This window comes from Rhododendron vialii, chromosome 6a (genome assembly GCF_030253575.1).
Source record: "Rhododendron vialii isolate Sample 1 chromosome 6a, ASM3025357v1".
NCBI lineage: Eukaryota > Viridiplantae > Streptophyta > Magnoliopsida > Ericales > Ericaceae > Rhododendron > Rhododendron vialii.
Window position 1 is genome coordinate 31,091,935 of NC_080562.1, and position 27,007 is coordinate 31,118,941.

At 37.7% G+C, this 27,007-nt stretch overlaps 2 protein-coding genes across 7 annotated transcripts; one reads left to right on the plus strand and one right to left on the minus strand.

Moving 5' to 3' along the window:
• The first annotated feature begins 793 nt into the window (after positions 1-793).
• Positions 794-18,873, plus strand: LOC131329002 (uncharacterized). Of its 3 annotated transcripts, XM_058362014.1 has the most exons (8): positions 794-926; positions 2,686-2,746; positions 9,400-9,612; positions 10,872-11,132; positions 11,940-12,035; positions 16,104-16,222; positions 16,995-17,178; positions 18,139-18,873. In XM_058362014.1, exons 3-7 carry the CDS (start codon positions 9,552-9,554, stop codon positions 17,013-17,015), a joined length of 558 nt encoding a protein of 185 aa, XP_058217997.1. In that variant the 5' UTR covers positions 794-926; positions 2,686-2,746; positions 9,400-9,551; the 3' UTR covers positions 17,016-17,178; positions 18,139-18,873. The 3 variants fall into 3 exon arrangements, with proteins under 3 accessions (XP_058217997.1, XP_058217996.1, XP_058217998.1); XM_058362013.1 differs by lacking the exons at positions 16,104-16,222; positions 16,995-17,178; positions 18,139-18,873 and adding an exon at positions 13,307-13,894; XM_058362015.1 differs by lacking the exons at positions 9,400-9,612; positions 16,104-16,222; positions 16,995-17,178; positions 18,139-18,873 and adding an exon at positions 13,307-13,894.
• A 1,347-nt stretch (positions 18,874-20,220) lies between these two features.
• Positions 20,221-23,513, minus strand: LOC131329000 (uncharacterized). Of its 4 annotated transcripts, none has more exons than XM_058362011.1 (4): positions 22,638-23,513; positions 22,380-22,526; positions 21,272-21,801; positions 20,221-21,099 (listed from the first exon to the last, which is right to left on the minus strand). In XM_058362011.1, exons 1-4 carry the CDS (start codon positions 23,176-23,178, stop codon positions 20,359-20,361), a joined length of 1,959 nt encoding a protein of 652 aa, XP_058217994.1. In that variant the 5' UTR covers positions 23,179-23,513; the 3' UTR covers positions 20,221-20,358. The 4 variants fall into 4 exon arrangements, with proteins under 4 accessions (XP_058217994.1, XP_058217993.1, XP_058217992.1 ...); XM_058362010.1 differs by having other exon boundaries at positions 21,272-21,807; positions 22,638-23,463; XM_058362009.1 differs by having other exon boundaries at positions 21,272-21,810; positions 22,638-23,463.
• Positions 23,514-27,007: the final 3,494 nt, after the last annotated feature.

The window sequence follows — 27,007 nt, forward strand, 5'->3', positions numbered from 1 at the left end:
CTCATCTAATTTAGGTTGCTTATATACTTTATTTCATATTCTGTTTTAATTTACTTCACACTTTTTAAAAAAATCCAATGCAAGTTTATGTACTTGACCATCCTCCGAATTTGGGTCGGAAGAGGTTTTCATTCAAATGTCACATAAATACCTGAACTTAAGTTTATTAGTCCAATCCAAGGAATGCATAAGTGTGCAAGTTATCGTGTACATATTTAAAACTTGAGAAGTAGAAAATTGAAAAATAAAAAGAAAAGTGATAAGTTTTCCTTAGGCTAGCAGGTGTGGGTTTCGTCCCAATAAGCTTTTCGTGTTTGGTTTCTTGCCAAACTTGTGGTTTGGGTCTCGGATGAGCATATGATTACTCTTAGCGTTGTAGATCGATTGGGTCTCGAGTTAGGGATTTGATGCCATCATTCTTTGTTTCTATGAATCTTTATATATTTCAGAAATTAATGAATTTTTTTTACCTTTCAAAAAAAAAAAAAAAACCGTCACTCATCCCGTACATCTCTGCGTATATCTTCATACACTTCTAAAATTCTTTTTAAATTAATTAGAAAATTAAAATGTCTCCCGTACAAAAAGTTTTTATCATTATCTCTTTTCCTCATTTACGTAAACTCAAAAAAGGAAACAATATGCTTTCCAGATTTCTTTCTTCTTCTAGTTAATGCATAATAGCATATTTTAATTTCTTTCCTAAGTTAATTAGAATATAATCCAGGTTGGTTTCGAGGCTGCAGTCTCTCTCTGACTCTCTATATATACCCCACAAACATACGCGCAAAGCATCCAACGGCTCTTAACAGGGTTTTGTTCATATAACTTATAATAACAATGGCGACGGGGACGAAGAAGAAGACGACGATAGGGAAAATGAATACCACCGTGTTTTCGACTATCGGTTCAGTGATTTACCAGAGGTTTGCGTCTTTTTCCACCTTAGATTTAACTTCTTTATCTCGTACTCCAGTGGCTGTAATCGATGTGCGCTGAAAATCATTTGATCTGAGTGGTTTGGATTGAGTACGTGTGTGCATCTGTGTGTGTATATTTATACTCTAAGCCTATGCGTGGTTTGATCGTAGTTTTCATGGTTCACTAGATGTCGTAATTTTTCCAACCCAATTTTGTTAGTCCTGTATCTCGTAAGAGACACACAAAAAAGAGAGCCCTGCTATTGATACCGATAGGATGACTACAGATTTGGTACCGACACGTGAGGCCCACTCCGGATCTGACATGGATGATCTAAGCTGTTCAATAATATAATGAAAAAACCTGAGTGTGAAAAATCAGTTCAATACGATATGTGTAGGTGCTCGAACCAATTATCCATTTTTCATTCAGATTATAGGATCCTGAAATCTGAATGAAAAATTGGAAGTTTGTATCGAGCACCTACATATATCGGATTGAGCTGATTTTTCACAAGCCCACTTAGGTTTTTTTTTTTTTTTTTTAAAATTATTGAATGGCTCGGATCATCCGTGTGGGATCCAGAGTGGGTCGCGCGTGCCCGTCGATACCCCATCGGTGCCCTTAGCATTAGTGCAAAAAAGAAGAAGGTGGCATTTTTAACCTTTAATTCGAATCTTTGATATGTCATGACCTCTTCACAAGATCCTAGTTTTCTCTTCTCAGGACTATTGGTCATATGCTACTGAGTGCTCAAGGGTTAATAAAATCATATCAACAACACAGATAAATGGATACTATTGGTCATATGCTACTGAGTGCTCAAGGGTTAATAAAATCATATCAACAACATAGATAAATAGATCTGGGAAAAAAATTAAAGAAATGTTGGATGACAGATTGGCTGTCTCTACCTAGCAAAAAAGTGTATGCAAATGTTCTAGCTGTTTGCTCAATTTGATTTGACGAGAACTTACGTAAGCGTGGAAGACATGGAATAGTTGTTTGCATAAGGGCTCTATTGAGTGTTTGGATTTGGCCCCTTCGATTAAGATTTTCAAAATAAAAGCTACTGAGGTTTTAAAGAGAAAAGCCAAATAACAAAAGCTTTTAAAACATATGTTCAACTAATTTGTTCAAATGAGATAAATGCTATCTCTTGAAAAATGAAATGTGCCACAAATTCGGAAATTATTTCGTTTGTTCTTAAAATAATAATTTTTCATAGTTATGCTCTCTTATGGTTTGTAGTTTTCGATAATAGTATTGGGCTTCCATTTTCATTTTCATTTGTAGTGTTGTTTTTTGGTTTGGCTTCTGTATAAGCAACTATTAGTCTCAACAAGATGGTTGTAAAGTTGTATGATGACAGGACATGACTAGTCTAATAGTAAGATATGGAAATTGAATTTTGTTTTCTCATTTTTTGTCCATGGGTTTTTTTAATAACATCAATACTACCAAACTAATGATGTCCATTTTTGAAAGTTCATGCATGACGATTTAGTGACTACATATAATTTCAGCAATTCATAAATGTCACTGTTATTCATTGTCCATGTTATACTATGTCCGTTCGAGAATATTGTGAGTTTGTTTGGATTGTCAGTGCCCATAATACAATGCCAATGAATGCTCTTTTGTATATTGCTATCTTCTCGTGTTAGTATATCTGTGTCTCTCTATATGTGTATGCATTGATCGATTTGGAACTTACTCAACACCAAATCTATGGTAATAATATGGATTAAACTCAAAATTCAGGTTTACCCCTACTTGGGCAAAGTGCTTTACATCGTCTGAACCCTGGATCTGGTTGTCTCAGGTAATTCCATGTTTCCTACAGATTTCGTTAGCATAGCTGATGTCCATACTTCCCATTTCCCATTGGATTAATATGTATGTTCATTGAACTAAATATGTGTTTGTATCCATTTTGATAAATGCATGAAGAACAATCATCATATCTTGTTTAATATGTCTGAAGCTAACCCTCAGGACGGGTTAGATTGCCCTCGATTGGGGACTGAAGCATTGTTGTGAACATAATTAAGCTTATCCGATACTGCTCATATGAAAACCCATCAGATACTATTTGATTCACTGAGCAAGTATCCAATTTTTCCACCCAACTTATTTGTTTTTCAATTATGGCTGGGATACTAGAAATTGATACGATAGGATGCTTTTGGGACTGTATATTTTCAGAGGCTTTAATTGAGGCCAAACTGTGAACAATACGTCCATTGCAAATTTTAAGCATGTGTATTATTCTGTAGAGTGAAGAGACCTCCTAGTGAAGGTTCCTTCTCTCTCTCTCTCCAATGAAGAGAAAACAAGGAGAGATGAGGAGAAAAAGGGCTCTTGAAGGAACAACTCTTTGTACCAATAGCTACGCTGAGCAAAAGAAGAAAGAAGTTAAGGATCGGAGTGAAGGGAAATAAAGGAAAAGAGATCAGATAGAAGTTGACGTTGGAGACGGTCTTTGCTTAGTACTGACGATTTTTTTATTTATGGAATGTGATAAATGCACTTCAGCTTTTGGTTTTGATTTTCTATCTATAACAAGATAATAAAAGTACTTATTTACAACATATCTTTGTAATATCCATGTCTCGCGATATTTATATTGTATTATTATATAATATATGTTTTGTGTATTTGTGTCAATCTATGAAGCACTATGGAGGTCACGTGTGGTGTCCGACAATTTTCAGCCACCAAAACTCTTTGGACCCATGTTGTACACTGAAATCAAAGGTGTTCTAGTTTTTCTCAAACATCTTTTTTTGTTTATACACAGTCTAGGACCCTATGGATACTCATGGGACACTTTGAAGGTTTCAAATGGAATGGTCAGTCCAACTGAAGCTTAAGAATGTCTTATTTTGTTGATGGTTGAGGGATGACAAAGATTCATGTGAATTGTTTTCTGTCAGATCACCTCAGTGAATGCTGTGACACAATAAGTGCGAACGTTGTAGAGTCTTATTTTCTTTGTTTTTCATTCTATCGTACAATGCATGAATATGTTTTTTCAGACGTGTCCCCAACATGTTGTGTCCTCCAAGTTCTGGAAACTTGCATGTTAAAAAGTCAGTGTCATGTCACATGCCCATGCTGATGCTATTTGCACTGTGGTCAGAACTTTTTTTAGCGTATTTCTAAATATGAGTATCAAATGTACTTAAAACTTTTGTGTCCATGTATGTTAATATCTAAAAATATAGTCAGAATGGAAGGTGCAATGTCTTGTGTCTGAATTAGAGGAAGTTGTACAAATACTCAATATTATACCACGTGCATAGGTTTTCCTATTGCTACCCTTGGTACATCCTTTTAGTTTTCTCTCCTATAAGATGGGATTGGATTTACAATAAGAACACAAGAATACAAGGAAAACACGTGTTCCTGTGTACTTTTTACACCTTTTAATACACATTCACACACTTGTTATTGTTAGCCCATTGAGCTGATTTTAGAATTTTCCTTAAGATTATACAACTGGTTTTCTTGTCGGAAGACCACATGTGGTATCAACTTTTTAGGAGCATGCATAAATACCTATGTTTCTCTTTCCTCTTTGAAGTGGAAATAACTTCAATGCTGGGTGACTGAATGAAGGGTTATCAATAGCTTTTATAGCATCAATAATTTATGCTTTTGATGCTTGTTCGATGCTGTAAAGCCAATTGTTTTGCACTGAATAGTACTCCCCCGTTCCACTTTGTTGTGCCTGTTTCGTTTTTGGCACCTCACAAAAAATTGTCTATATCTCACAATCTATAACATTTTTTATGATTTAAAAAATTTTGTTTAAAAGAATTAATTGAGATCTATCAAATAAGATCCATATTGAATATCAGCATTCTAAAAGGTGGCCACCTAGCTTGATTAGTCCCCGCCTAGGCGCTAGGTGATGGTCCGACGCCTAGATTAGACAGCCAACTGACCACTTACTAACAGTTTGGGAAGGAGACCAAGCTACTCAACCGGGGGGAAGAGCTATTCTTGTACATATACTCATCTAGATACTGAGCTACTAAACTAGTCCTCGCCTAGGCGCTAGGCCCCCCTTTTCTGCCCAACTAGTGCCTAGCGATTTTTAGAACATTGTTGAATATATGAAATATTATATTAAGACATATAGACAATTTTTTGAAACATCCAAAAAAGGAAATAGGCACAACAAAGGGGGACGGAGGGAGTAGTAATTAGCCTCAAGAATTTCATACGTGGAAATGATTTGAATCCAAACTTTGCCTTAGAATAGTCAGGAATTGGGGATTATATTGGCGAGATTCAAGGAGAAAAATCATATCCACTTGGAATCCATGAATGATTATTTGGAGTGGAAGTTTAAGTGATGCACATTATATCAACATAGGGGATTCAAAGCACTGATGTAAAGAGATGGTCTCAAGAGATTTTTGGGCAAAGGATTGCTACAAATAACGCTGAAGCGATTGACGGTAAATACTAGAAGGTTGTTGCGCGACTAAATTGTTTAAGATATTTTTGGTCAAAAAAGGTTGCAGATACGATGGGGGTGGTTGGTGGTGATGATGGAATATATTGATACTTATTTGCACAAATGCAAGTATGTTGAGAGGTTTTGGGGAAAAAGATGGTTGTAGAATGGCTACTCAATGTTTTATCTTGACCTCCGATCATGGAGGCAACCATATGGGATCAACTATCCTGGGAAATGGGCAACGTCAGTTGTTCAAGTATACCGAAAAAATGATACATATGGTGATTCCATTATGTTGGTGGTGGTTGACAATGCATGATTGAGGCAATACGTTGGAGGTGTCATGGTGACGGAACAACTTGATGATGCTTGTCTGCATAGTGGCAACTAAGATCAGCGAGAGACTTCTGGACAAAACAAGGTTGCTGAGTGGCTACTCAATTTTTTCTCTCCACTATATTGGATAAAGTAGCGGGTTCAAGTATGTTGAAAATATAACTATGGTACTAATTCCCATATGTTTGAGGTGATCGACTGTGATTGTCTACTATCGACTCTCAATAACCATTGAAAATTGAAGATGTTGGCAGTGACTATGTATGGAATGTATACATGTGTTTGTAGTTACGTATATGTCTTGTAATGGGAAGAATTATGTTCTCTCCTATGTTAGTTGTTTCAACCTGACTAATCAAGACAAATGTTGCTTTCATGAGATAAACGATAGTACTACCCTGTAATATTGGTTTAAAAAGTGTGTGCCTCGTGTGCCTAGGCAGTAAGGTGAGGCGAGGCGCATTGAAAAGGCCTCGGCACCCTGAGGTGAGGCGCATGTACATGAAGCGGAGTTAAGGCCCTTAAGGCACAGGCCTCACGACGAGGTGTGTGGCTCATGAAGCTAGAACCTCACAAATTCTCTTAGATCTTCACTCAAATTTCTTCATATTTCATTGCAACCATTGATTGTTGAGGTTTAAAACATGGGACAATGCACTAGTTAAAATCCTTCAAGCTAAAAAAGCTCTAATCGTTGGCCCTAGATGACCTAAATGAAACACATAAGCCAAACTGTTTAAGTCTTGAAGAAAACTTAGCCAATGTGGAGGGTTATGAATCAAATGACAAAGAAGATGATGAAGTAATTGGTGTTGAAGATTTGGTGACTATGATTAGATATTTGAGTGCCATTATCCATATTACTATGCGTTCGAACTAAATGTTATGCATTAGATTTTTATGGATGTTACGATTTTGTTTGTATTTTGATTGGGAATGCTATAATTTAGGGTATTTGAAATTGTAGAAGCATTTACTTATGTTCAAACTTTTTCCTATATTAGAAATGTAATTATTTTCTAGGACATGCGCCTCACTTTGATGAGGCATGTGCCTTGCCTTGCCCCTAGGTACATAGAGCCTTTTAAAACACTCATGGGATTCTATAGCTATTGCTCTTGAACGTATAGTTGACTGTGCAGTGCAAAAATACAAGGAAAAATACTCATTTAGCCAATCCCAATTGAATTGAATGAAGCTTAATTTTAATTTGGTTAACCAAGGTTCTAAAAGTCGGTAGGCGGTTGGGCACTGCCTAGTGCACATTAGGAGGATTTTCCATTTTTTAAATTTTTTTTTAGATATTCTCCTACCTCCTCCCTAAGTTTGAGAGCAACTACAACAACATATGTAGAACAAAATATTAATAACATGGAAACTAAGTACTAATGCGAAGTTCAACATCCAAAGTTCAACCAAATGAAACTAATAGTACCAAATAGCTAGTCTAATGCGAAGTTTTGATATTTAGGGCTTTTGAAATTTTCGATCATGCAAGAGAATTGGAAAGACCGTAAATGTATTTATATCATAGTAAAACTACACTAAAGCCCCTTATAGTATATTACCATGACACGAAAATCCTTAATTTTTTAAAATCACATCGCCTACCCGCCTAATCGTTTGCCTAGCCCCAGCTAGTCGCGTAATCTTGCCTAGCTACCTAGCCGATTAATCCCGCCTATCGGTCGATTAATCGGCTCGACGCCTAGACAAAAGCCTAGGCCCCTAGGTGTGGTGGTAGGGTACTGCTTAGCGCCTAGGCACCAACTAATCAGCTGCCTAGGCCACTTTTAGAACATCGTGGTGGTTAACCTACTTTGACAAGGCTTAATTTGGTTTTTGGTTTCACAAAACCTTATGCGTGTTTTCTTGATATTGTCACGTTTAGTCCGGCAAGAGAAGGATAATGGTGAGTTTTGGGAAGCTTTAATTGTGATGTGATCTATCGAACAACTCATTCTCTTTTTAAATCGGTAAGACGGGATTTTACATATCTTTTCATTTATTAATAATGCCATGCGTCATCAATGATAAGATATGACTTTAGTATTATGGATTTTGTTAGTAAAACGTGTAACCCGTGAAAGTTGTTGAATTTCAACCTTCTTTAAACAGATATAACTCAAACAAATGATCATCTACTATGATTTATCTAGAAGCATTATGTATGACATTTCATCTCGAGAATGGTAATTGATAAAATAATCTTTTGGCATTGCACAAGTTTTCTTTTCCACTAAAAGTTGTATATTGGTGTGGTTTCAATGTGCCTTGCACCTTTTAATGAGTGTTGCTGGAGTCAGCCTTGCATACACTTCAAGACGCGGTTTTTAGGAGTAATATGAGCAAAATATGTGTTGCGTTTTGTATGGTAAAAATTGTCCCAAGAGCTTAAGCCGTTAAGAAATGGACCCAAGTACGTTTAACAAGCTATTCAACACCCTTCCCCATGTGTAATCCCGACTTGCACATGGAGATGCAACTGTCCATTAGATAGAGCAATACGAAATACGCATTGGAGTAGCAGAATGCAACCGGGACCAAATGCAAGTCGGGTTGAGGTGTTTGAAAATGGACCAATTGTCTCAAGGTGTTTGAAAATGGCAATAATTCTAAAACCACATAGAAACACACAAACTCTCTCACGTCACATGTGGTCCCCCACACACATTGGAGGTGTGTAGTGTGTGTGGACCCTTCATGCGATGTGAGTGAGTTTGTGTAAGTGTTTGTAGCAAAACTCTTAAAAATAGACCCAACAACACATAGCATACTATTTAGCAGCGACAACCAGTCTTTTTTTTTGGGACAAGGTGACAAGATCCCACATATACGCAGTGTATTACTCATGCAATCAAATATCAAAAGAGAATTATAGATTAAAAAAGAGGAGCAAATCCCATTCAAGGGGATAAACCCCTAATGGTAGAGGGAGAAACTAAGTCTCAATCAATATTTTTGTGTTCTTAATAATCAAAAGCTACCAACATAAGAGACCAACACCCCTATTTATAGACCCGAGGACTCTACTAGCACCAAGGACACTAAAAGACATAAATGACCCTATATTCTACTGCATCAACTACCCCCTAGCGATATTTAGTTAGATGAATGTGAGCATTAGTTGTTCGGTTAAAGATTTAGTTTTAGTTTTGTTTTCAATCATTATCCTATTTCTTTCTCCAATCATTACCCTATTTTTCCAATTATTACTTTCTCATCTCTCTCTATCTCTCTCCAATCATTACCCCTATATTCAATCATTACTCTATTTCTCTCTCCACCCACTACCAAAACTAAACTAAACTAAACTCTCAACCAAACACAACCAGTGTATTTATTCACTCGTAGGCTGATATGTAAATCTATGTGTTTGAACTTTTAGTCCACATGAATACAGTTTTTACAATCTTCTTTCCACAATTGATTATTTCACAGGTTGTTATGTGTTTAAAACTTGGATAATGTAAGACTTTTAGAATTTAACCTTTGTTGAAAGTCCATAATGATCAATAGAACAAAGATCAGTGCTAATAATTACAAATCTATAATATATCATTGGAAAAGTAGCGGAACGTATAAAAGAAAATATCACTTCTTTTTGCCTTTTTGGAAATTTTATTGTTGGAAAATGGAAATTGAGCTCTCTAACTTGTTGCTTGTAGATTGGTGCTTCAAAACTTGTCAGTTCAACTTCTTGACTTTCTTATGAGGCCTAAGGAAAGTTTTTGCAAGAAAGTAGTTTTAGAACGTAGAAAATCCTAATGCAAAATCCCAGCCTTTTACAGCACCTTAGTTGCACGAAGTGGGAACGGGAATGGGAGCGAGGGTATGTAGAAGATCCAAAGTTAGGGACACCAAAAGGAGCATGTCTATAGGTATTTATCGTATATTTATATCAAATTTACGGACTAAACACATAGATAAGTCTAATGCAAGACGAGAGTCCTGATATAGTAAGAATATTGTGCTTTCTTCGGAATACAACTTGTACGAGTATTTTCAAACATGTATCTTGGTTGCATAATGTATATTGAAATAGTCTGCGATTGGTTTAAGTTCTTTAGATTGGTATTTGATATGTGACATTTATTTTCACTAGTGTTTTGCTTTTATATCTTAATAACTTACATTTCAATAAATTTTTCCTCTATTGGACTATAAATGAATAAAACCATAAATTCGTTTTGTGTCCCCGGAACCAATTCCTGCATTTTGTGGAATGACATGTCAGAAAGTCTAATTTATGTTTGCGTTGTCTCCTGTCTCCTGTCTATGCAATATAAGCCCTTGGGATTCCGTAATGACCGATTATGGATGGTTGCCCTTATGACGGCTATTGTAACCATCTGTTATGTTGGGTTTTTTGTTCACGTTGTGCATTCAACCACAAAATCCATTGACCACTTGAATTGTTTTTGTCTGGCCTAATTGAGAAACGGCCACTCAAATTGTTTTTGCCTTAAGTAACAGAAATGGTGCATTTTAAGAAATGGTGCATTTTAAAACCGTTCTCTCTCCTTTTTTTCCCTTGGTAGCTTCTTTTGTCATCATCGACGAACCACTTTCTCCATTCATCTACATCTGATGTCACTATCTGTATTCCGTGTACCACATGTTCCTCCCACCTCTGCTTCACTCCTTGTTCTTTTTTCGTGTTCTTCACTCTTCTTTGGTCTTCGTTTCCTGGAAAATTGAACACACCACTGCCAATGATCAACTCTCCTCAGCCGAACTGCCATCGTTCCCATGTTCACTAGCCTCAGCCATGGTAAGTAACTAACATATTTTTGGCCCTGCCTTCCTATAGAAGTCATCTCTTTCTCTTCTTCTGCTCGTTTCTGTCTATTTCTTCTTATGTGTCCAATGGTGTTCTTCAAACCCCTTCAACCCACACTATAGCAGCTTGCACTACACTACCCACTGCACCCCAAATCTCATGCCTCGGCAATACATCCATGTATCTCGAAGACTCGAACCTTTTGTTCTTTTCATAAAGCCTATTGTATTTTCTTTTCATTTGAATGATCTTGTGAGAGTGGGGATGTAGGCGCTTTGAACTGTGCTTATGACTTTCATCATTTTTCTGATATTTTCATCATTTTCTTATGTTGTCTCAATCTTTACTCTTTTGCAGGCTTCTGTCTTCGCGTTGCGAGTATTTGTCAAGTCATGCCGTCACCTAACGGTTCAGAGCATGTTCTAAGTTCATGTGGTGAAGAAAATTATGCTAAAGAACATCTGGAACGAGGACATTGCATCGACGAAGCTAATGTGCATGATGACAATTCTCTTGACAGGAGGAATGGGAGAATGAGGTTTTCAGAGTTTCATGGGTTCCTACGGCTGTTGCCCTTACCAGTGTTCAGCTTCCCTCAAAGATGCAGCCTAAGGAGCCGGTATTTCATCTCAAACACTTCCCATTTTTTAGTTCAAACATGGTCATACTTGGGGTCATGATCTATCTATGTGGGGCTAGAAGATTCATAACCAGATGCTGTGTCATTTATTGATCTTCGATGACTCTTTGATTGTCATTCTGACTCTTGCTGGTTTTGAACGTGGGCTTTTAGTGACATGCCTTCTTACTTAAAAATTGCAACTGTTCTCGAGGGTCTTAGAAACGGCATGATTAACTTCTGCCTACTGTTCCAACTTAGATTCTACTTAAACAAACTTAGCAAAAAAAAATTTATAGGGAGGAGACAGAGAGTGGGAGAGAGGGAATGAGAAACAAAAGCTGATTTTTTGCTCATTTCGCACATATTGATATTATTTCCTTATATTTGACACCCTCCTTTGTCATAAAAGAGGAACACATGTTTAAAGAAGTTTTATAAATACAAACCATAAATGACCGACAAAAGATCCTGACAGCTTACTACAGCTATTGAGGGGCTCGAATCCTCCCCAGGTTGAGGACGAGTCACATCAGCACCAAATATTAACAAGATCAGTTAGAAGGTGAATTTTCTTCTCATGGGGATCCACATTAAATAACATAGTGTTCCTTCCCCCAGCCTCCTGGATGATCTCCATAGGAGATTCTTGCATTCTCTTGGAACGGGTTTCTGTTAGACATTGCATCCCACTGGTTGACAAAAGAAAATAAACCCCCAAAGTTAATTCTCATGGTTTGTCACATTTTAACAAGAGATAGATGTAACGTTCAAATGAGGAGAAATAATTCAAGTGTCGCAAACCTGGGATCGCGTCTTTGTATTACCAAGGAAATCAAACAAAGCTTGCTATGGCAGTGGGAGTCGAAGGGAGGTAGCAGCACTGACAATCAAATGTCAAGGTTTGTATTGTTCTACTGTTCCGTGTGACCTCCAAGCATTCATGTTGATTCCTTATTTTGGTGGTTCGCTATTTAGTTTTTGCCGTTGCATTATTTGTAATATCATTTTCAGCCTAGTCTATGTCCGCAGCTGACGCAACTCTGCACCAGCACCGTAACTACTACTTAATTAACGGCTAAGTGATTAAACCAATTCTTTTTATAGAAATAAGTAACCACCTTTTTTGCATTCATTTTAGTCGCATTCCTAATTGTCAGTGTCGATAACATACAAAACCTTCTTTCAGATCAATCCAACTGCATTCAAACAGATTGAGAATTGCAGAATTTTGTTAACTATGTCATAAAATACTCTCTCTCAGCACCTGAGATGCACAAGAAGTAATGATTTACATGGATCTTTCATTCTAGTTGAAGTACCCATGTCGATGTGTCCGAAACCCGTATCTATTTTGACACTCAGAATCCTCTACTTGTTATCATATTTATAGAAAAATTAATGTCAAATTAACTAGAAAAGCAATATTTCTAGTTTCACATGGACAAGAAAAAGCAAAAACATATTTTTCTCAACCCCTTCTTTTTTAAATACATTTCTAAATATAATTTATGGTACATAATTTGAAAAAATTATGCAATATATCCTAAAAACAAGTGTTCAGGACGTGTCCCCGTACCCATACCCAATTTGGGAACACATATCCGAGTATCCTCAGATTTAAGTTTAGGAAGGTCCGATGCTTGGACTTGCACCTACACCCGATACTGACCTGAGTCCACGTAAGATAGCTTGTAGTAGGTATCTTGCATGCATGGTACCCAATCGGTAAATGGTGCCTTATGCAGATGCGGTTTGTATGTGGTTTATAGATGTGCTCAATATCACCAGCTTTGACAGTTTAAATCTATTGTGCGAGCTCCATTGGAGATGTCATGTTCATGTGTTCGTCCCTAGATGCAAGATGATCTGGAAACTCAGATGACCATAGTTTGGGAATCTGAAAAGAAAGAGTCAGGTTGTAGAGAATGCATAAATCAAATATATCATAAGACATATAGCTTGGGATTCTTGCAACCAATAGTTGTTGAAGTTCAATGACCAATAGTTGTTGAGTCCTTTCTTGATCACTACTTTCCTGCACCTTAAATGGCTCTCTTTTGTATGTTGTGGAATATACTCGCGTAAATTGCTGATTGTCAATTATAAGTACGTGTGGAAGCCATTTCCTTCTCTATCTTATATCCTTGCTATTGTTGTTTGCACTTTGCAGCTCCATTGAAGGTTCAACGAGGGATCAAGAAGGCAACAACAGTGAATGAGACAAAGCCATTGACTGGAGAAAAGAAAGCAACCAACCAGACACCTTTGGAAGTTCAAGGCGATGAGAAAATGGTGGGTCCGACTGAACCAACAGTGGTGGTGATGAAATTCCCTCGTCGATCTCCACTGCCTTAGGTTACCAAAATGAAAGCGAAATTTGCTCGTTTCGGAACACTTGATGAGTTGGGAACACTTGTGTTTTGGAAATCTTCAACGTGCCAGGTTGTGTTCAAGAAAGTCTCCAGTGCTCAGGCGGCATATAATAATTCTTTATTTGGCAACATGAATGTAAAGATGATCAGGTGAAGCAAGCAAAATTAAATGGGTCAATTGACAGTATTACCAAAGCTGACAATGCCATCAACAAGAAATATTGTCAAGTGGAGGCTAAGAAAAACGAGAGCAGTCAAAGTACTAGTTCCACAACCAATGGCATCGACATTTCCCTGCAAATGATGATCCTTCTGATGAAATGCAGTGACATTGTAGCTGATTTGATGAATTCATCTGCATAATGTGCACATGGAGCAATACATAGGTAACTTGTTTATAATGATATTGCTCTCTAAATTGGTAAACAAAAGCGGGTTAGGATTCATCCCTTCCTGCTTGCATAGCGTGGTGTTTAAGGTGTTTATCCTCCTAAATTAGCCTGTCAATCTGGCTTTGGAGAGGTTATTCTTTCTAGTTTCTACTTCTTCTATAACTAGTCCTGATCTGAGCAGTTGTCTGAATTGTCAATGAAGGCCAAAGCCTTTTTTTTTCTTCTTCTCTTATATCACTTAAAACAAAATTTCTCTCTCTATGCCCTTCTATAATCCAAGTTATACTCCCCGTAATCTAGCTTTTGGTGGATAAAATAGGAAATTTTTCTGATGGAGAATGAGTTTCTCAAAATATTACCATGTCTTAGTTTAGTTTTCTTCGTATGATCTCTTAGATTCTATCTCAAACATGTGTCTCCTCAACTTAGTAGCTGGTTGATTTTTTTAGGAAGTCCCGCCATTTTGCATTTTTTGATTCTTACTTTACGACTCTCAACGATGACCGGAAATTTTGGATATTTAGTTGCATTCATCTCTTTTTTATATTCACGAGGGTGACTTAGTCATCTGTGTTCCTTTATTAGGGCTGTATTTTTTTAGTTATGTTGTACTCTCTCTTTTTGATGTTAAGCAGTAAGACTTACATGGTTACAATAACGAGATACTCCATCAATCATGTAAGGTCCGCAACCACTAAATCAGGCCCAATATTTTAGAATCCAACAATAGCCCCATAGGGGGCAGAAATAAAATAGGAAACACTCCTGTATAGCAGAATTAGTTCTTGCCTTAGGCAAGATTTGATCCCTTGACCTCTCAGTAGAGAGTGTACAAGGGTGACCAACTAGGCTTAGCGCTATTTGGCTAACTCTCTCTATACTTTGATGAATGGTATGCAGCCACTGATGACTACGTCTCTTTGTTCTCTTGTTTGACAATACGTAACCCATCTCACATCTCCCTGCCAAACCAATCCTGTATTCCCAATGTTGCAACCTCGATTATTATTTTTGTAAGGCCTAAACCAGCAGTTTGCAGTATTGTTCACTTTGGACTACACTTGCATGGCTTTAAAACACCAGTTATGTGTCGATATGCCGTACTGCTATTTTTTCCAAATTATGTCAGGGGCAAGGATGTCATACATTGTGTGTGGAGAGATGTAAGCTCATAAATGTAGTTTGTAACTCTTTACTTTTTCACATTATGGGTCAAAACTTGAAAGTCACTTGAATTGGAAGAAGTTTTGTTGAAACAATGGAATCTGAATTTGATTTGAACTGTAGTTTCTAATAAGTGTCCAAAACGGGTTGGCAGCTTTAGAAAGGTGAACTTTGCTACATATTTAATTGACCCACTACACAGTTCTAGTATTAAAACGCTGTCTAAGCATGTCAAACGACATCCGATGGTCCTTTCTTTCTTCAAGGTATCATTGAACGTTGAAGAAGTCCACAATTTTGAAACAAGGGGAGTACTTTTTCCTACTTCAATAGTTATGAAATACCGTAATACTGAGAATATATCTCCTCGGCCCCTCAACATACATCGTATGAGAGTTACTATGCACAGTTATATATGTCCCTTTTGTTTGCCTTTACATCGTTTTTGTATTTTTCGTCACTAGTTAAGTCAGGGACATGCACGTTTTCCGCAATGCATAGTTGAAGAATTTTTTTTACTGCCCCTTGTTTTCTAGAGAAGGTCAGCTTGCTGTAGTGTAGACAAAGCTGGAGGAAACTTCACTCCTCATGTCCTGAGAAATAAGCCTAGATATGGAGGTGTCTGCCTTAATTTCTCCCCCCCCCCCCCAAGTTAGTAATATTGGTTTCCTTACGTGATTTTGGTGATTTTAGGTCATTTTCGGAAAAATAATTTCAGTCGTTCAGACGAGTCCTCAAGCTTTCTGCATTCTCTCTGTTGTTGGCACGGTTGCAATCATAGATATGTGTCCGGCTGGTTACTTTGGTAGTGGTGTTTTAAGATACGAGGCATGATCCTCTCTCTCTCTCTCTCTCTCTCTCTCTCTCCCCCTCCCTCTCTCTCCATTTCCTAATCTTTGAACTGACTTTTCTGCGATGAACTTTTGTTACAAGCTTCTCTAATTGAGATACTTTTCCCTTCTGTTTTGCTAGTTGGAATGGCTTTTATTTAATTACCTCTCTTTCCTCATATTGTTACTAATTTGGGTAATGATTGCAGAAGAAAGGACCTCTAGGGTTGCTCCCAATGGTCGCAGCAAGCGGAGGAGAGTTTCAACAAATCAGACTGTTATCAATAGTGATGTTTACATGAACCTGGAGGTTTCTAGCGGTTCTATGGTAATAGTTCAGATTTTTTTTAGACTTGCATGATGTGCATTCTGCTTATGTCCTAGGTTGGCCTATCATCTTGTTGAACATGTATTTTCTTTTTCTTTTTTTGGTGCAATGGAATATAGTACTATTAAGCAACGAAGGAGACATATCATAGGGATCGGAGTTTGATACATCACCAGAATCTAAATTAAACTAAACAAAAAGCAGCAACCAGGAGCTGCACCTGGGTTAGGCAAAAGGCTAGTCAGGAATACTTGCAAGGTTCAGGGTCTCAGGCAGTCAGCAAGGACAAATTCCCTCGTGGATGGGGGAATTTGCACTGTGACTAAAATATCATCAACTTGTTTGGCACCCAAGCGAGCAAGATTATCAGCACTATGTATTTATTATTTGTCTTGTTTGCTTGTGGCAACGGGCTGAGTACCTTCTTTTAGCTAATAAGAGCAATAAATAAAGAAGTTCACAGTTCTCAAGTTATATTCAATAGTTTTCACGTCTGGGAGTTACGAGGGCATCCAATGGTGTCCAATCAAAATTTACACATGGTAGAAATTTGCAATTTAAAGATTGTTATAATCTTTTTTGGCTAAAGTCTTGCTGCATGATTTTCAAAAGGTGATTAATAGTTAAGAGCAAATTTTTGTTCAATTTCTTTTACGGTTTTACCCGGAAACTTTACATGTGGAAAGTATGCTAATGGTGTCTGATTCATCTTAGGTTTGGGAAAACTATTATGTTAAACGGAAATGAAATCACGTACTGTTATCTTTTGCAGGCTTCTTTCACGGTGTGCTGAGTATTTGTTTTCAAATTCGAATACAGTTTCAGAGTATGTTCTAAGTTCATGCTGTAAGGAATCATTGCTGTAAAGACTGGCATTGGTGGAGCTATTGTGAAGTGATGGTTTCCAGCTTACCTCAAGCATAGTGTGCCCAGTTTTTATCTCAAACACTTGCGAGGTTAGTTTCAACATGATTGCTAGTTGCTGTCATGCTTTATATAGTTAGACTAGAAGAAGCATCATTTCATATTTGTTGTGTAATAATTGTTCATTGGTTTTGTCACATTGAGGTTTGCTTGGACTCTTGATTTTACTGAACATGGGCTTCTAGTGAAGTGCATTCTTCATTCTAAGTAGTTCTCTATTTTTGTGAGGTTGTTTTGGAGAAGATGGAAATATGTTCTTTTATGTAAGTTAGTTCCTTGTTTCTTTTCATCACAGAATAGGGTTGTCTTGGTTTGCACCATTTAGGCTATAGCAAGGCATAAGTCAATGCAAAAGCAGTAGTCCTACTACGTACAAAATGGTCTCTAGAAAAATGCAGCTTAAAATTGACCTATCAAATCTCATCTATATACAGGCAGAAAGAAGTGCCAATACTTAACCCAATCTGGGACGAACTGAAAGTTGACTTTACATGCGCAACCAAAAAATAGTTGATAACTTGAAATTTTAGGTAGTTTTTTTCTACGCATATATGAGAATTTTTTGAGTTTTTGTGTGCCTAAGGACTTGCAGGGCGGATTCCATGGAACATTTTTAATCAACTTAAAACCTAGTACAACTAGTGCGAATATTTTTGCAGGGTCTGGGCACCCCGGCACGGCGGCACCCCTTGTGTCCGCCAATGACATCATTCTGGGTTAATTTTCTGTATAATAGCTCCCTAAGTCCTCATACAAACTCTCGACCACAACTCCAGACACAATTGCGTTTGGAGCCGTTAATTTTTCCTTGCAATGTTTCTTGCTCTTTCTGGAAATCCTATAATTTTCCAATTTATATAAATGATATGGCTTGGATTTCCCATTCAAGCCCCAATACCAATCTACTTACAATATCAAAGATGCATTCTAGACAAGTTTTTACATCTATCGTTTTTTGTTGATTGAATTTGTTATGTATTGGTGGTGTTTAGGAGAACATTCCAATCGAGGAAGTTTTCAAGCAGCTAAAATGTACGAGGGAAGGTATGTCATCAGAGAAAAGAGAGAAGCGACTACAAATCTTTGGCTTTAACAAGCTTGAGGAGAAAAAGGCACAACTTTTTAACTCCTTTGCGTCTTAGACTTCTTTATTTCTTATTGAAATTTTGAGCACTATACCTTTTTGATGCTGAACTGTTTGATGAAATTCCTAACAGGAGAGTAAGCTTCTCAAGTTCTTGGGTTTTATGTGGAATCCTCTGTCATGGGTCATGGAGTGTGCTGCCATTATGGCTATTGCTTTGGCAAATGGAAGGATACTACACAATTTCTCTCTCTCTCTCTCTCTCTCTCTCTCTCTCTCTCTCTCTCTCTCTCTCTCTCTCTCTCTCTCTCTCTCTCTCTCTCTCTAAATGAAGAATTGAATTGTATGGGGCAGGCCTCCGGATTGGCAAGGCTTGGCATGGGCACCAACATGTACCCATCATCCTCCCTTCTTGGCATGGGCACCAACATTTCATGTTTAGGAATACAGAGGAAGGAATCATGTTGCTATGTGGAAATAGAAAATGTAACAATTGTTGTGAATAGAAAAGTTCATATTAGTGCTCTTTTACTACTTTACAGTTTTGCTTGGATCTCATTATTATCTTCTTCTTTTTCTTAGCTAAAGTTGTTATTCCTTGCTATGTTGGAGTTCTTCAATTAGCTGATTAGGGTTAACACCACCATGACATTTTGTCAATCATATCATCAAGTGAATCGATTTGGCTAAACAAGAAAGGGTGTTGCTAATGCCAAAACTGTTTTTGTTTGTGTCAAAACTCTAGTGCATAAAAGTCTTGTACATTGCACATGGTACAAGGCTTTTATGCACTGTAGTTTTGGCACAAACTAAAGCAATTTTGGATTTTCATTTCCCGGAAAGGGAAAATGGGAAGAAATGGTGCATGATTGGCAAGACTTGTATCCATGGGTGGTTGGTCATTCTAAAAAATTGCTTCAGGAAACATAAAAGTTTGGGTGTATAGGTATAAACAAGGATATCGAACCTAAGAACCCGTGAAACAAATTACTATAGCACGGAAAATTAATTTCTAAATTAAGTGCAGTGGTTTTGCTCTTATATTCTTGCTATCGGCTAAATGTAAACATCAATTTCCAGATATTTGTGTTTTGCAGTATCATATACAGTGGTGATTGGAAGCCTAGAATTTGAGTGGTATTGATGTTTTTTGAGTTTTTGCTCTTATATTCTTGCTATCGGCTAAATGTAAACATCAATTTCCAGATATTTGTGTTTTGCAGTATCATATACAGTGGTGATTGGAAGCCTAGAATTTGAGTGGTATTGATGTTTTTTGAGTATAAGCCTACGTATAAAATCAAGACACAGGTCGGATAGTGGTTGCCCAATCAATGACCTCTGTTGTGTGTTATGGTTTGGCGAATCAGTGGTTTAGATTTTAGTTGGTTCATGAGCGTTGCTACATTATATTTTCTAACAATTATTAGTTATGAACATTGCCCGACTTAGTTTCTGGGCGTTGATGGTCGAATTGCGAGACGTTTGTTACTTGAGATATTTTCGAACAATTATTAGTTATGAACATTGGCCGACTTAGTTTCTGGGCGTTGATAGTCGAATTGCGAGACGTTTGTTACTTGAGATGCACAATAGTCCTTGAGGCAAGATGAGCAGGGTTTGATCATTGGGCCCTGAATTTTTTTCTTAAAATTAAGGAGCCTCTAAACTTTTATATATAGGATGTAGTAATAACCAGTATAAAAAGACGGAAAAGAGTATTGCTACCTCTACATATATTTACGAAAAATAGAGTGTTTAGATTAAGCACCCTATACACATCGGATGCTGTTGATTCCCGCGGGGGCCCCCTCGGCTTTTTTTTTTATAGAATTTTTGGACGGCTCGGATCGGCTGTCCGGTGGCCGGAGACGGCCCAGCATGGCCGTCGGTACGATTTTCCTACGGTTTTGGTCAGTACCTGTATGTTTTTCAAAAAAGAAGTGAAGGGCTCATTTTTGCTATATTAACCCAAAACCAAAGTCCATTATAACAAAACAGTGGAGGAGCTTTTTAAAATTGAAGCACACCATCATTCCTGCTATTCTAATAAGTTACAATTTATAGTATATGCTATATCTTCACAAGTGGGTAGTTCAGAAAAGAGAAAAATCTAACAATCTCAGAACTAAGCCATTTCAACTAGATTAGGGCAGGCTTGAGATTTGGGAGGGCAAGTAGAAACAGGAGTTTCGATTTTATTTGGCCTGGACCTCTTGGGTAAGAATGATTTGACACAAGATAGAACAGAAGCCCCAGTGCAATGGGGAAAGATCATGGCCACTTTCTTGAGTGAGTATTTGAAGGTTTTCATAAGGGATAAATAAAGAGGCAAGTACGACAATGCGAAGATGGAGACCGGGAGGAATGAAGCAGTGTACAAGGCAATTTTCGTCCACTGCCCCCTGGTATGTATCATAAGGATTACAGTTGCGGCAAACGCAAACATCATCATAGATACCGATAAGATCAGAAAAGTTACACCTAGCATAAGGATTTGTGGGAGAGACTGCTTGAAGTCATTTAAACGAAAGGGGGATGTGAGGATTCGAAGGAATATGATCACTGATGTCAAAGCAAATGTTAGGGAAAGGACATCGGTCATGGTAAAAACAACAAAGAAAGGTTGGTTGAGGAGGATTGGGAGACCAGTGCTTTGGTTGGGCCCTCCCGGTATTGTGTAGGCTGCGGCAAAGGCCACAGTGGCAATGAGAATGGCGACAATGGAGCTGTTTTCTGCCGTACTCTTAAGCCATTCTTTGGCCTTTTCACGAAGATCTTGATTTTCCGCATCAAATAGCTGTTGAGCAGTCTTCTTGTTCATGTTGATTGTGTTTAGTAAATGACTAGGGCATATTTCCCTCACACGCTGCGAATCAAGCCAAAAAAACAAATTATCCCAGTCATCGGAAACTATTTTCAGATGGAAAGCAAGCTAGATAGAAGCCATTATTTTCAAGTGCTGACGCTGATGCTCTTCTAAAAAATGAGGTGTCGGAGGGGAGATTGTACTGCTAATAAATCAAGTGGCTAGCACTCACCTCAAACAAGAGCAAGTTGTCTTGCAATTGGAAAGCAGGACTTTGCACCACAGGAACCACAGGATCATCTGTCTTTTCTCCAACCATATGTAGAATGGTGTTGTTATATCGGTCAACCTTTCGCACCAGCCTCCGCATCGGAACCCCCATTTGTGCCACAATTTCCAATATTTGCATTTCGCGGTACTTTATTGCTCTATGAAGAATAGTACGCCCATCGTGATCAATGTATTCAACTGCCCAGGGGTACTCTGAGAGTATTTCTTTAACAATCTCCACACATCCAAACTTAGTCGCCAAAAACAATGGTGTTGTTGCTTGTTTCTCTATCTTCTGCTCAGGGGAGGAGGAGGAAGAGAAGGGATCAACTCCTCCATATTTGTGGTACTTAGTCTGATCCCAATCTTCCACGGCTTTAGTAGCTATCCATGATGTATCTTTCTTTATTAAGAACTTGGCAAGGCTCAAGGCCGATTCGTATCTTTGGTTCTGCTTCCATTTTTCTTGCCACAAAGGCACTCCCCAATACCCTGCAACTTCTCCACGAGTGTATGTAAGAAAGGGTAGTTCTATTTAGTATACAAGTATGCAAAAAAATAGTAACAGCTGAACTATAATATATATATATATATATGGTTTGTTTCAAATGAGGGGCTCCTCATTTTAGTTAAAATGCGGACCCCCCTTTCCTGATCGAATTTTGATGATCCGAGCCGCTCAACGTGTTCAGAACATGATTTTTAAGGGTACTCGCGAGAAATTGGCAAAAAAAATATCCAGGAAGGGCTTTTTAATCTGAGCAGTTTTTTATTGAACGGTTCAAATAAAAACTTCTCAAATCAAGCCCTTTCAGGTCATTTTTTTTGCCAATTTCTTTAAAGTACCCTTAAAATCACGTTTTGAACACATTGAGTGGCTCGGATCATCAAAATTCGATTGGGAAAGGGGAGAAATGGGGGATCCGCATTTTAACTAAAATGATAACCCCCTCATGTGAAACGGACTTATACGGTTTGATATACAGTATGTGCTAGAAAATGGCTCTATATGACATGTGTTAGCCAGATTCAATCAATTTGAATTACATAGTCAAAGAAAGGGAACATACCGGAGCAGACGAGATGCTTAGCCCATCCTCCACCCTTACTTTCGAAGGCCGATGAATTGCACGCAAGAAGTTGAAGAGCAGTCATCTCATCTTTGTCTTTTCTATTGATTAGGAATTCATACTCCTTTGCAATCAAAAGGGCTAGATCTGTTCATATTCTCAATAAGGGAAGTAAATTAAGGCTACTCTAACTAATCTGCCAATCAAGAGGGGGGAAATTTGATATGCATAAAATCTATTGAATAAATTACTACTCACCAAAACTCTCTATGACAACCGCGGTGTGAAGTATAGTGGTCTTATTCTTCTGCTGATAGTAGTCCTCGCTATCTGCTTCTACATCCTCCCCAGTTATGTCCTTCCGTGTTTGAATTTCGTCATGCAGAAATTTGAACATCTCAATCTTGCCATAGCAAACAGATCGATAAAGTGGCGTTACATCATATTGGTTGCGCTTATACAACAAACCGGGTGCCTTGATAAGCATTTTCTTGGCGGCCTCGACTAAACTGTCTGAAGTGGAAGCCTCGTGAAGGATGGTGTTCCCAATTTTGTTTTGAAAGGTCAACTTGTCAAGTTGATCATTCGTAACCATTTCAAGCAATTGAAGGACTAAGTCAGCTTGCATAGAGTATGTGGCCACGTGGAGGACAGTGTCAGCGTGTATGGTTACCACATGAAATGGACCATCTTCAAATTGCTTGCAAAGTTCAAGCACCCTTTCCTTGTCTTCATTCATTAGTGCTTTGTATAGTTCCTTACTTCGCTCATCTCTTCCAATGTTGGATGAGGAAGCCATGAGAGGGAGAGAGGAATTCAAGTAACACTGGTTATAGATCACTTCAATTGTGTGTTTGGTGTGGGTTTAATCAATTTGTGAATTTATAGACGTGGTTTCACACGTCAGTATCTAATCTCTGCAAAAGTATGGTTGATGCACAATCAACGTAGAAGATTAGTACCCGAGTAATGTAATAGTTTGTCAAAACTTTGATACAGTTATAAAGTATTCAGTTATACAATACTAAATGTTTGTCTGGCGGACAATAGAATGCCCACTGAGATCGAATATGCATAGCTTAAGACGTTCTTCCCTCTCGTTATCTTGTTAGAATGAAACCTTTGCTTTTACCTGTTTTGTTGAAGTTATTAGACATCTCCATTCCATATCATATTATTATTTTCTAGCTTTTTCTTAGAACAGTTGTTAGTGGTCACTAGATGAGAACTAAGTACCATTCTTCCAGCATAAGCAACTGCTATCTTTAATGTTACAACCAATTTCACCCATTCTTTTTGATTACCTCCTTAACTCAGAAGAATAGCATCCTGAAACAGAACATATGACTCAGAATCGAAAGTGATTCCTATAACTTTTTTCTTGCAAGAATTTGGGAATATGAGGACATTGGCGCCGGAATGATGTAAAGATGTAAAGGAAGAGAGAGACGCACTAGACCAATTACACTATGGCCTTAGAGAATGAACTAGTTACACAATAGAACAACTAATAAAACTAATTACAAAAAAACCCATAATAATCTAAAAAATGAAAACTGATATTTATCTGAAATTTACAAGAAACTATTCTCAACTATAGGGGAAAAGGGTTCTAGACTCATCTCGGCTTTAGATTATTGATTCGCCGTAAAATCTTTATTTCCCACTATTAACTGTGAGAAAACAACATAAACTCCATGGCCATCCTTGGTTTTGAAAGTGATTGCCTTCAACATTTTGTGCAGTCATCATAGTCACAGCACTCCACTGTAGTAGCTAAATAAGAATATATCCCTAATTACAGAACAAACGAGAAAAGTACAACGCACACCTCTAAAAGAGGACATTTAAAAAAGCAAATTGCAATCTAGTCCAGCACAGAAACCCTCATGCTGGTAAAGTAATGGGTTATCCTTACATGCAAATTTGCCTTCTGGAGAGCCATGAACGTTGCTGCTAACAGATCTTGATTAGACAGTTTTGGATGGACCCGACGGCAAGTAGAATACCCGTTACTCAAACTAATAGGTGGTAGAAATGGGAATGAATTCAGTCATATATGTCATCAGCGTGAAACTAAATTGGTCTTCAAATGTAGGGGGATGATCAAATCCATCCGCTTTTTCCTAATTTCTTGGTCGGATCGCTGGGCACACAATCATTGTAGGTCAGATTTACTCCTGTCACCAAGCCAATCTGTTTGTATCTTGTTGGTTTCTCAAATATCATTGGTTTTGTCACATTGAGGTTTGCTTGGACTCTTGATTTTACTGAACATGGGCTTCTTGTGAAGTGCATTCTTCATTCTAAGTAGTTCTCTCTTTTTGTGAGGTTGTTTTGGAGAAGATGGTAATATGTTCTTTTAGTTGATATGTAAGTTAGTTCCTTGTTTCTTTTCATCACAGAATAGGGTTGGCTTGGTTGCACCATTTAGGCTATAGCAAGGCATAAGTCAATGCCAAAGCAGTAGTCCTACTACGTACAAAATGGATTCTAGAAAAATGCAGCTTGCTGAACAAAAAAGAAAAGAAAAATGCAGCTTAAAATTGACCAACCAAATCTCATCTTTATACAGGCAGAAAGAAGTGCCAATTCTTAGCCCAATTTGAGACGAACTGAAAGTTGAGTTTACACGCGCAACCAAAAAATAGTTGATAAATTGAAATTTTAGGTAGTTGTTTTTCTACATATATGAGAGTTTTTTGAGTTTTTGTGCGCCTAAGGACTTGCAGGGCGGATTCCGTAGAACTTTTTCAAATCAACTTAAAAACTAGTACAACTAGTGCGAATATTTTCTTAGGGTTCGGGCACCCTGGCACTGCGGCACCCCTTGTGTCTACCACATCGTTCTAGATTAATTTTCTCTATAATAGCTCCCTAAGTCTACATACAAACTCTCAACCACAACTCTAGACACAATTGCATTTGGAGCCGTTAATTTTTCCTTGCAATGTTTCTTGCACTTTCTGGAAATCCAATAATTTTTCAATTTATATAAATGATATGGCTTGGATTTCCCATTCAAGCCTCAATACCAATCTACTTACAATATCAGAGATTCATTCTAGACGAGTTTTTACACCTATCATTTTTTGTTGATTGAATTTGTTATGTATTAGTGGTGTTTAGGAGAACATTCCGATCGAGGAAGTATTCAAGCAACTAAAATGTACGAGGGAAGGTTTGTCATCAGAGAAAAGAGAGACGAGACTACAAATCTTTGGCTTTAACAAGCTTGAGGAGAATAAGGCACAACTTTTTAACTCCTTTGCATCTTAGACTTCTTTATTTCTAATTGAAATTTTGAGCACTATACTTTTTTGATGCTGAACTGTTTGATGAAATTCCTAACAGGAGGGCAAGCTTCTCAAGTTCTTGGGTTTTATGTGGAATCCTCCGTCATGGGTCATGGAGTCTGCTGCCATTATGGCTATTGCTTTGGCAAATGGAGGGGTGCTACTCAATTCATCTCTCTCTCTCTCTCTAAATGAAGAGTAGAATTGTACGGGGCAAGCCTCCGGATTGGCAAGATTGGCAAGGCTTGGCATGGGCACCAACATGTACCCATCATCCTCCCTTCTTGGCATGGGCACCAACATTTCATGTTTAGGAATACAGAGGAAGGAATCATGTTGATATGTGGAAATAGGAAGTGTAACAATTGTTGTGAATAGAAAAGTTCATATTAGTGCTCTTCAACTACTCTACAGTTTTGCTTGGATCTCATTATTATCATCTTCTTTTTCTTGCTAAATTTGTTGTTACTTGCTATGTTAGTGTTCTTCAATTAGCTGATTAGGGTAAACACCACCATGGCATCTTGTCAATCATATCATCAAGTGAATCGATTTGGCTAAACTGGAAACTGTTTTTGTTTATGCCAAAACTATAGTGCATAAAAGCCTTGTACATTGCACATGGTGCAAGGCTTTTATGCGTTGTAGTTTTGGCACAAACCAAAACAATTTTGGCATTATCATTTCCCAGAAAGGGAAAATGGGAAGAAATTGTGCATGTTTGGCAAGACTTGTATCCATGGGTGGTTTGTCATTCTAAAATCGTGCTTCAGGCAACGTAAAAGTTTGGGTGTATAGGGATAAACAAGGCTATCGAACCTAAGAATCCGTGAAACAAATTACTATAGCATGAAAAATTAATTTCTAAATTAAGTGCAGTGGTTTTGTTCTTCTATTCTTGCTATCGGCTAAATTTAAACATCAAATTCCGGATATTTGTTTTTTGCAGTATCATATATAGTGGTGATTGGAAGCCTAGAATTTGAGTGGTATTGATGTTTTTTGAGTGTAAGCTTACATTTAAAATCAAGACGCAGGTCTGTTGTTTGTCATAGTTTGGCGAATCAGTGGTTTAGATTTTAGTTGGTTCAAGAGCGTTGCTGCATTATATTTTTGAACAATTATTAGTTATAAACATTGCCCGACTTAGTTTCTGGGCATCGATGGTTGAATTGCGAGATGTTTGTTACTTGAGATGCACAATAGTCCTTGAGGCAAGATGAACAGTGCTTGATCATTGGGCCCTAAATTTTTTTCTTAAAATTAAGGAGCCTCTAAACTTTTGTATATAGGATGTTGTAATAACCAGTATAAAAAGAAGTGAAGGGCTCA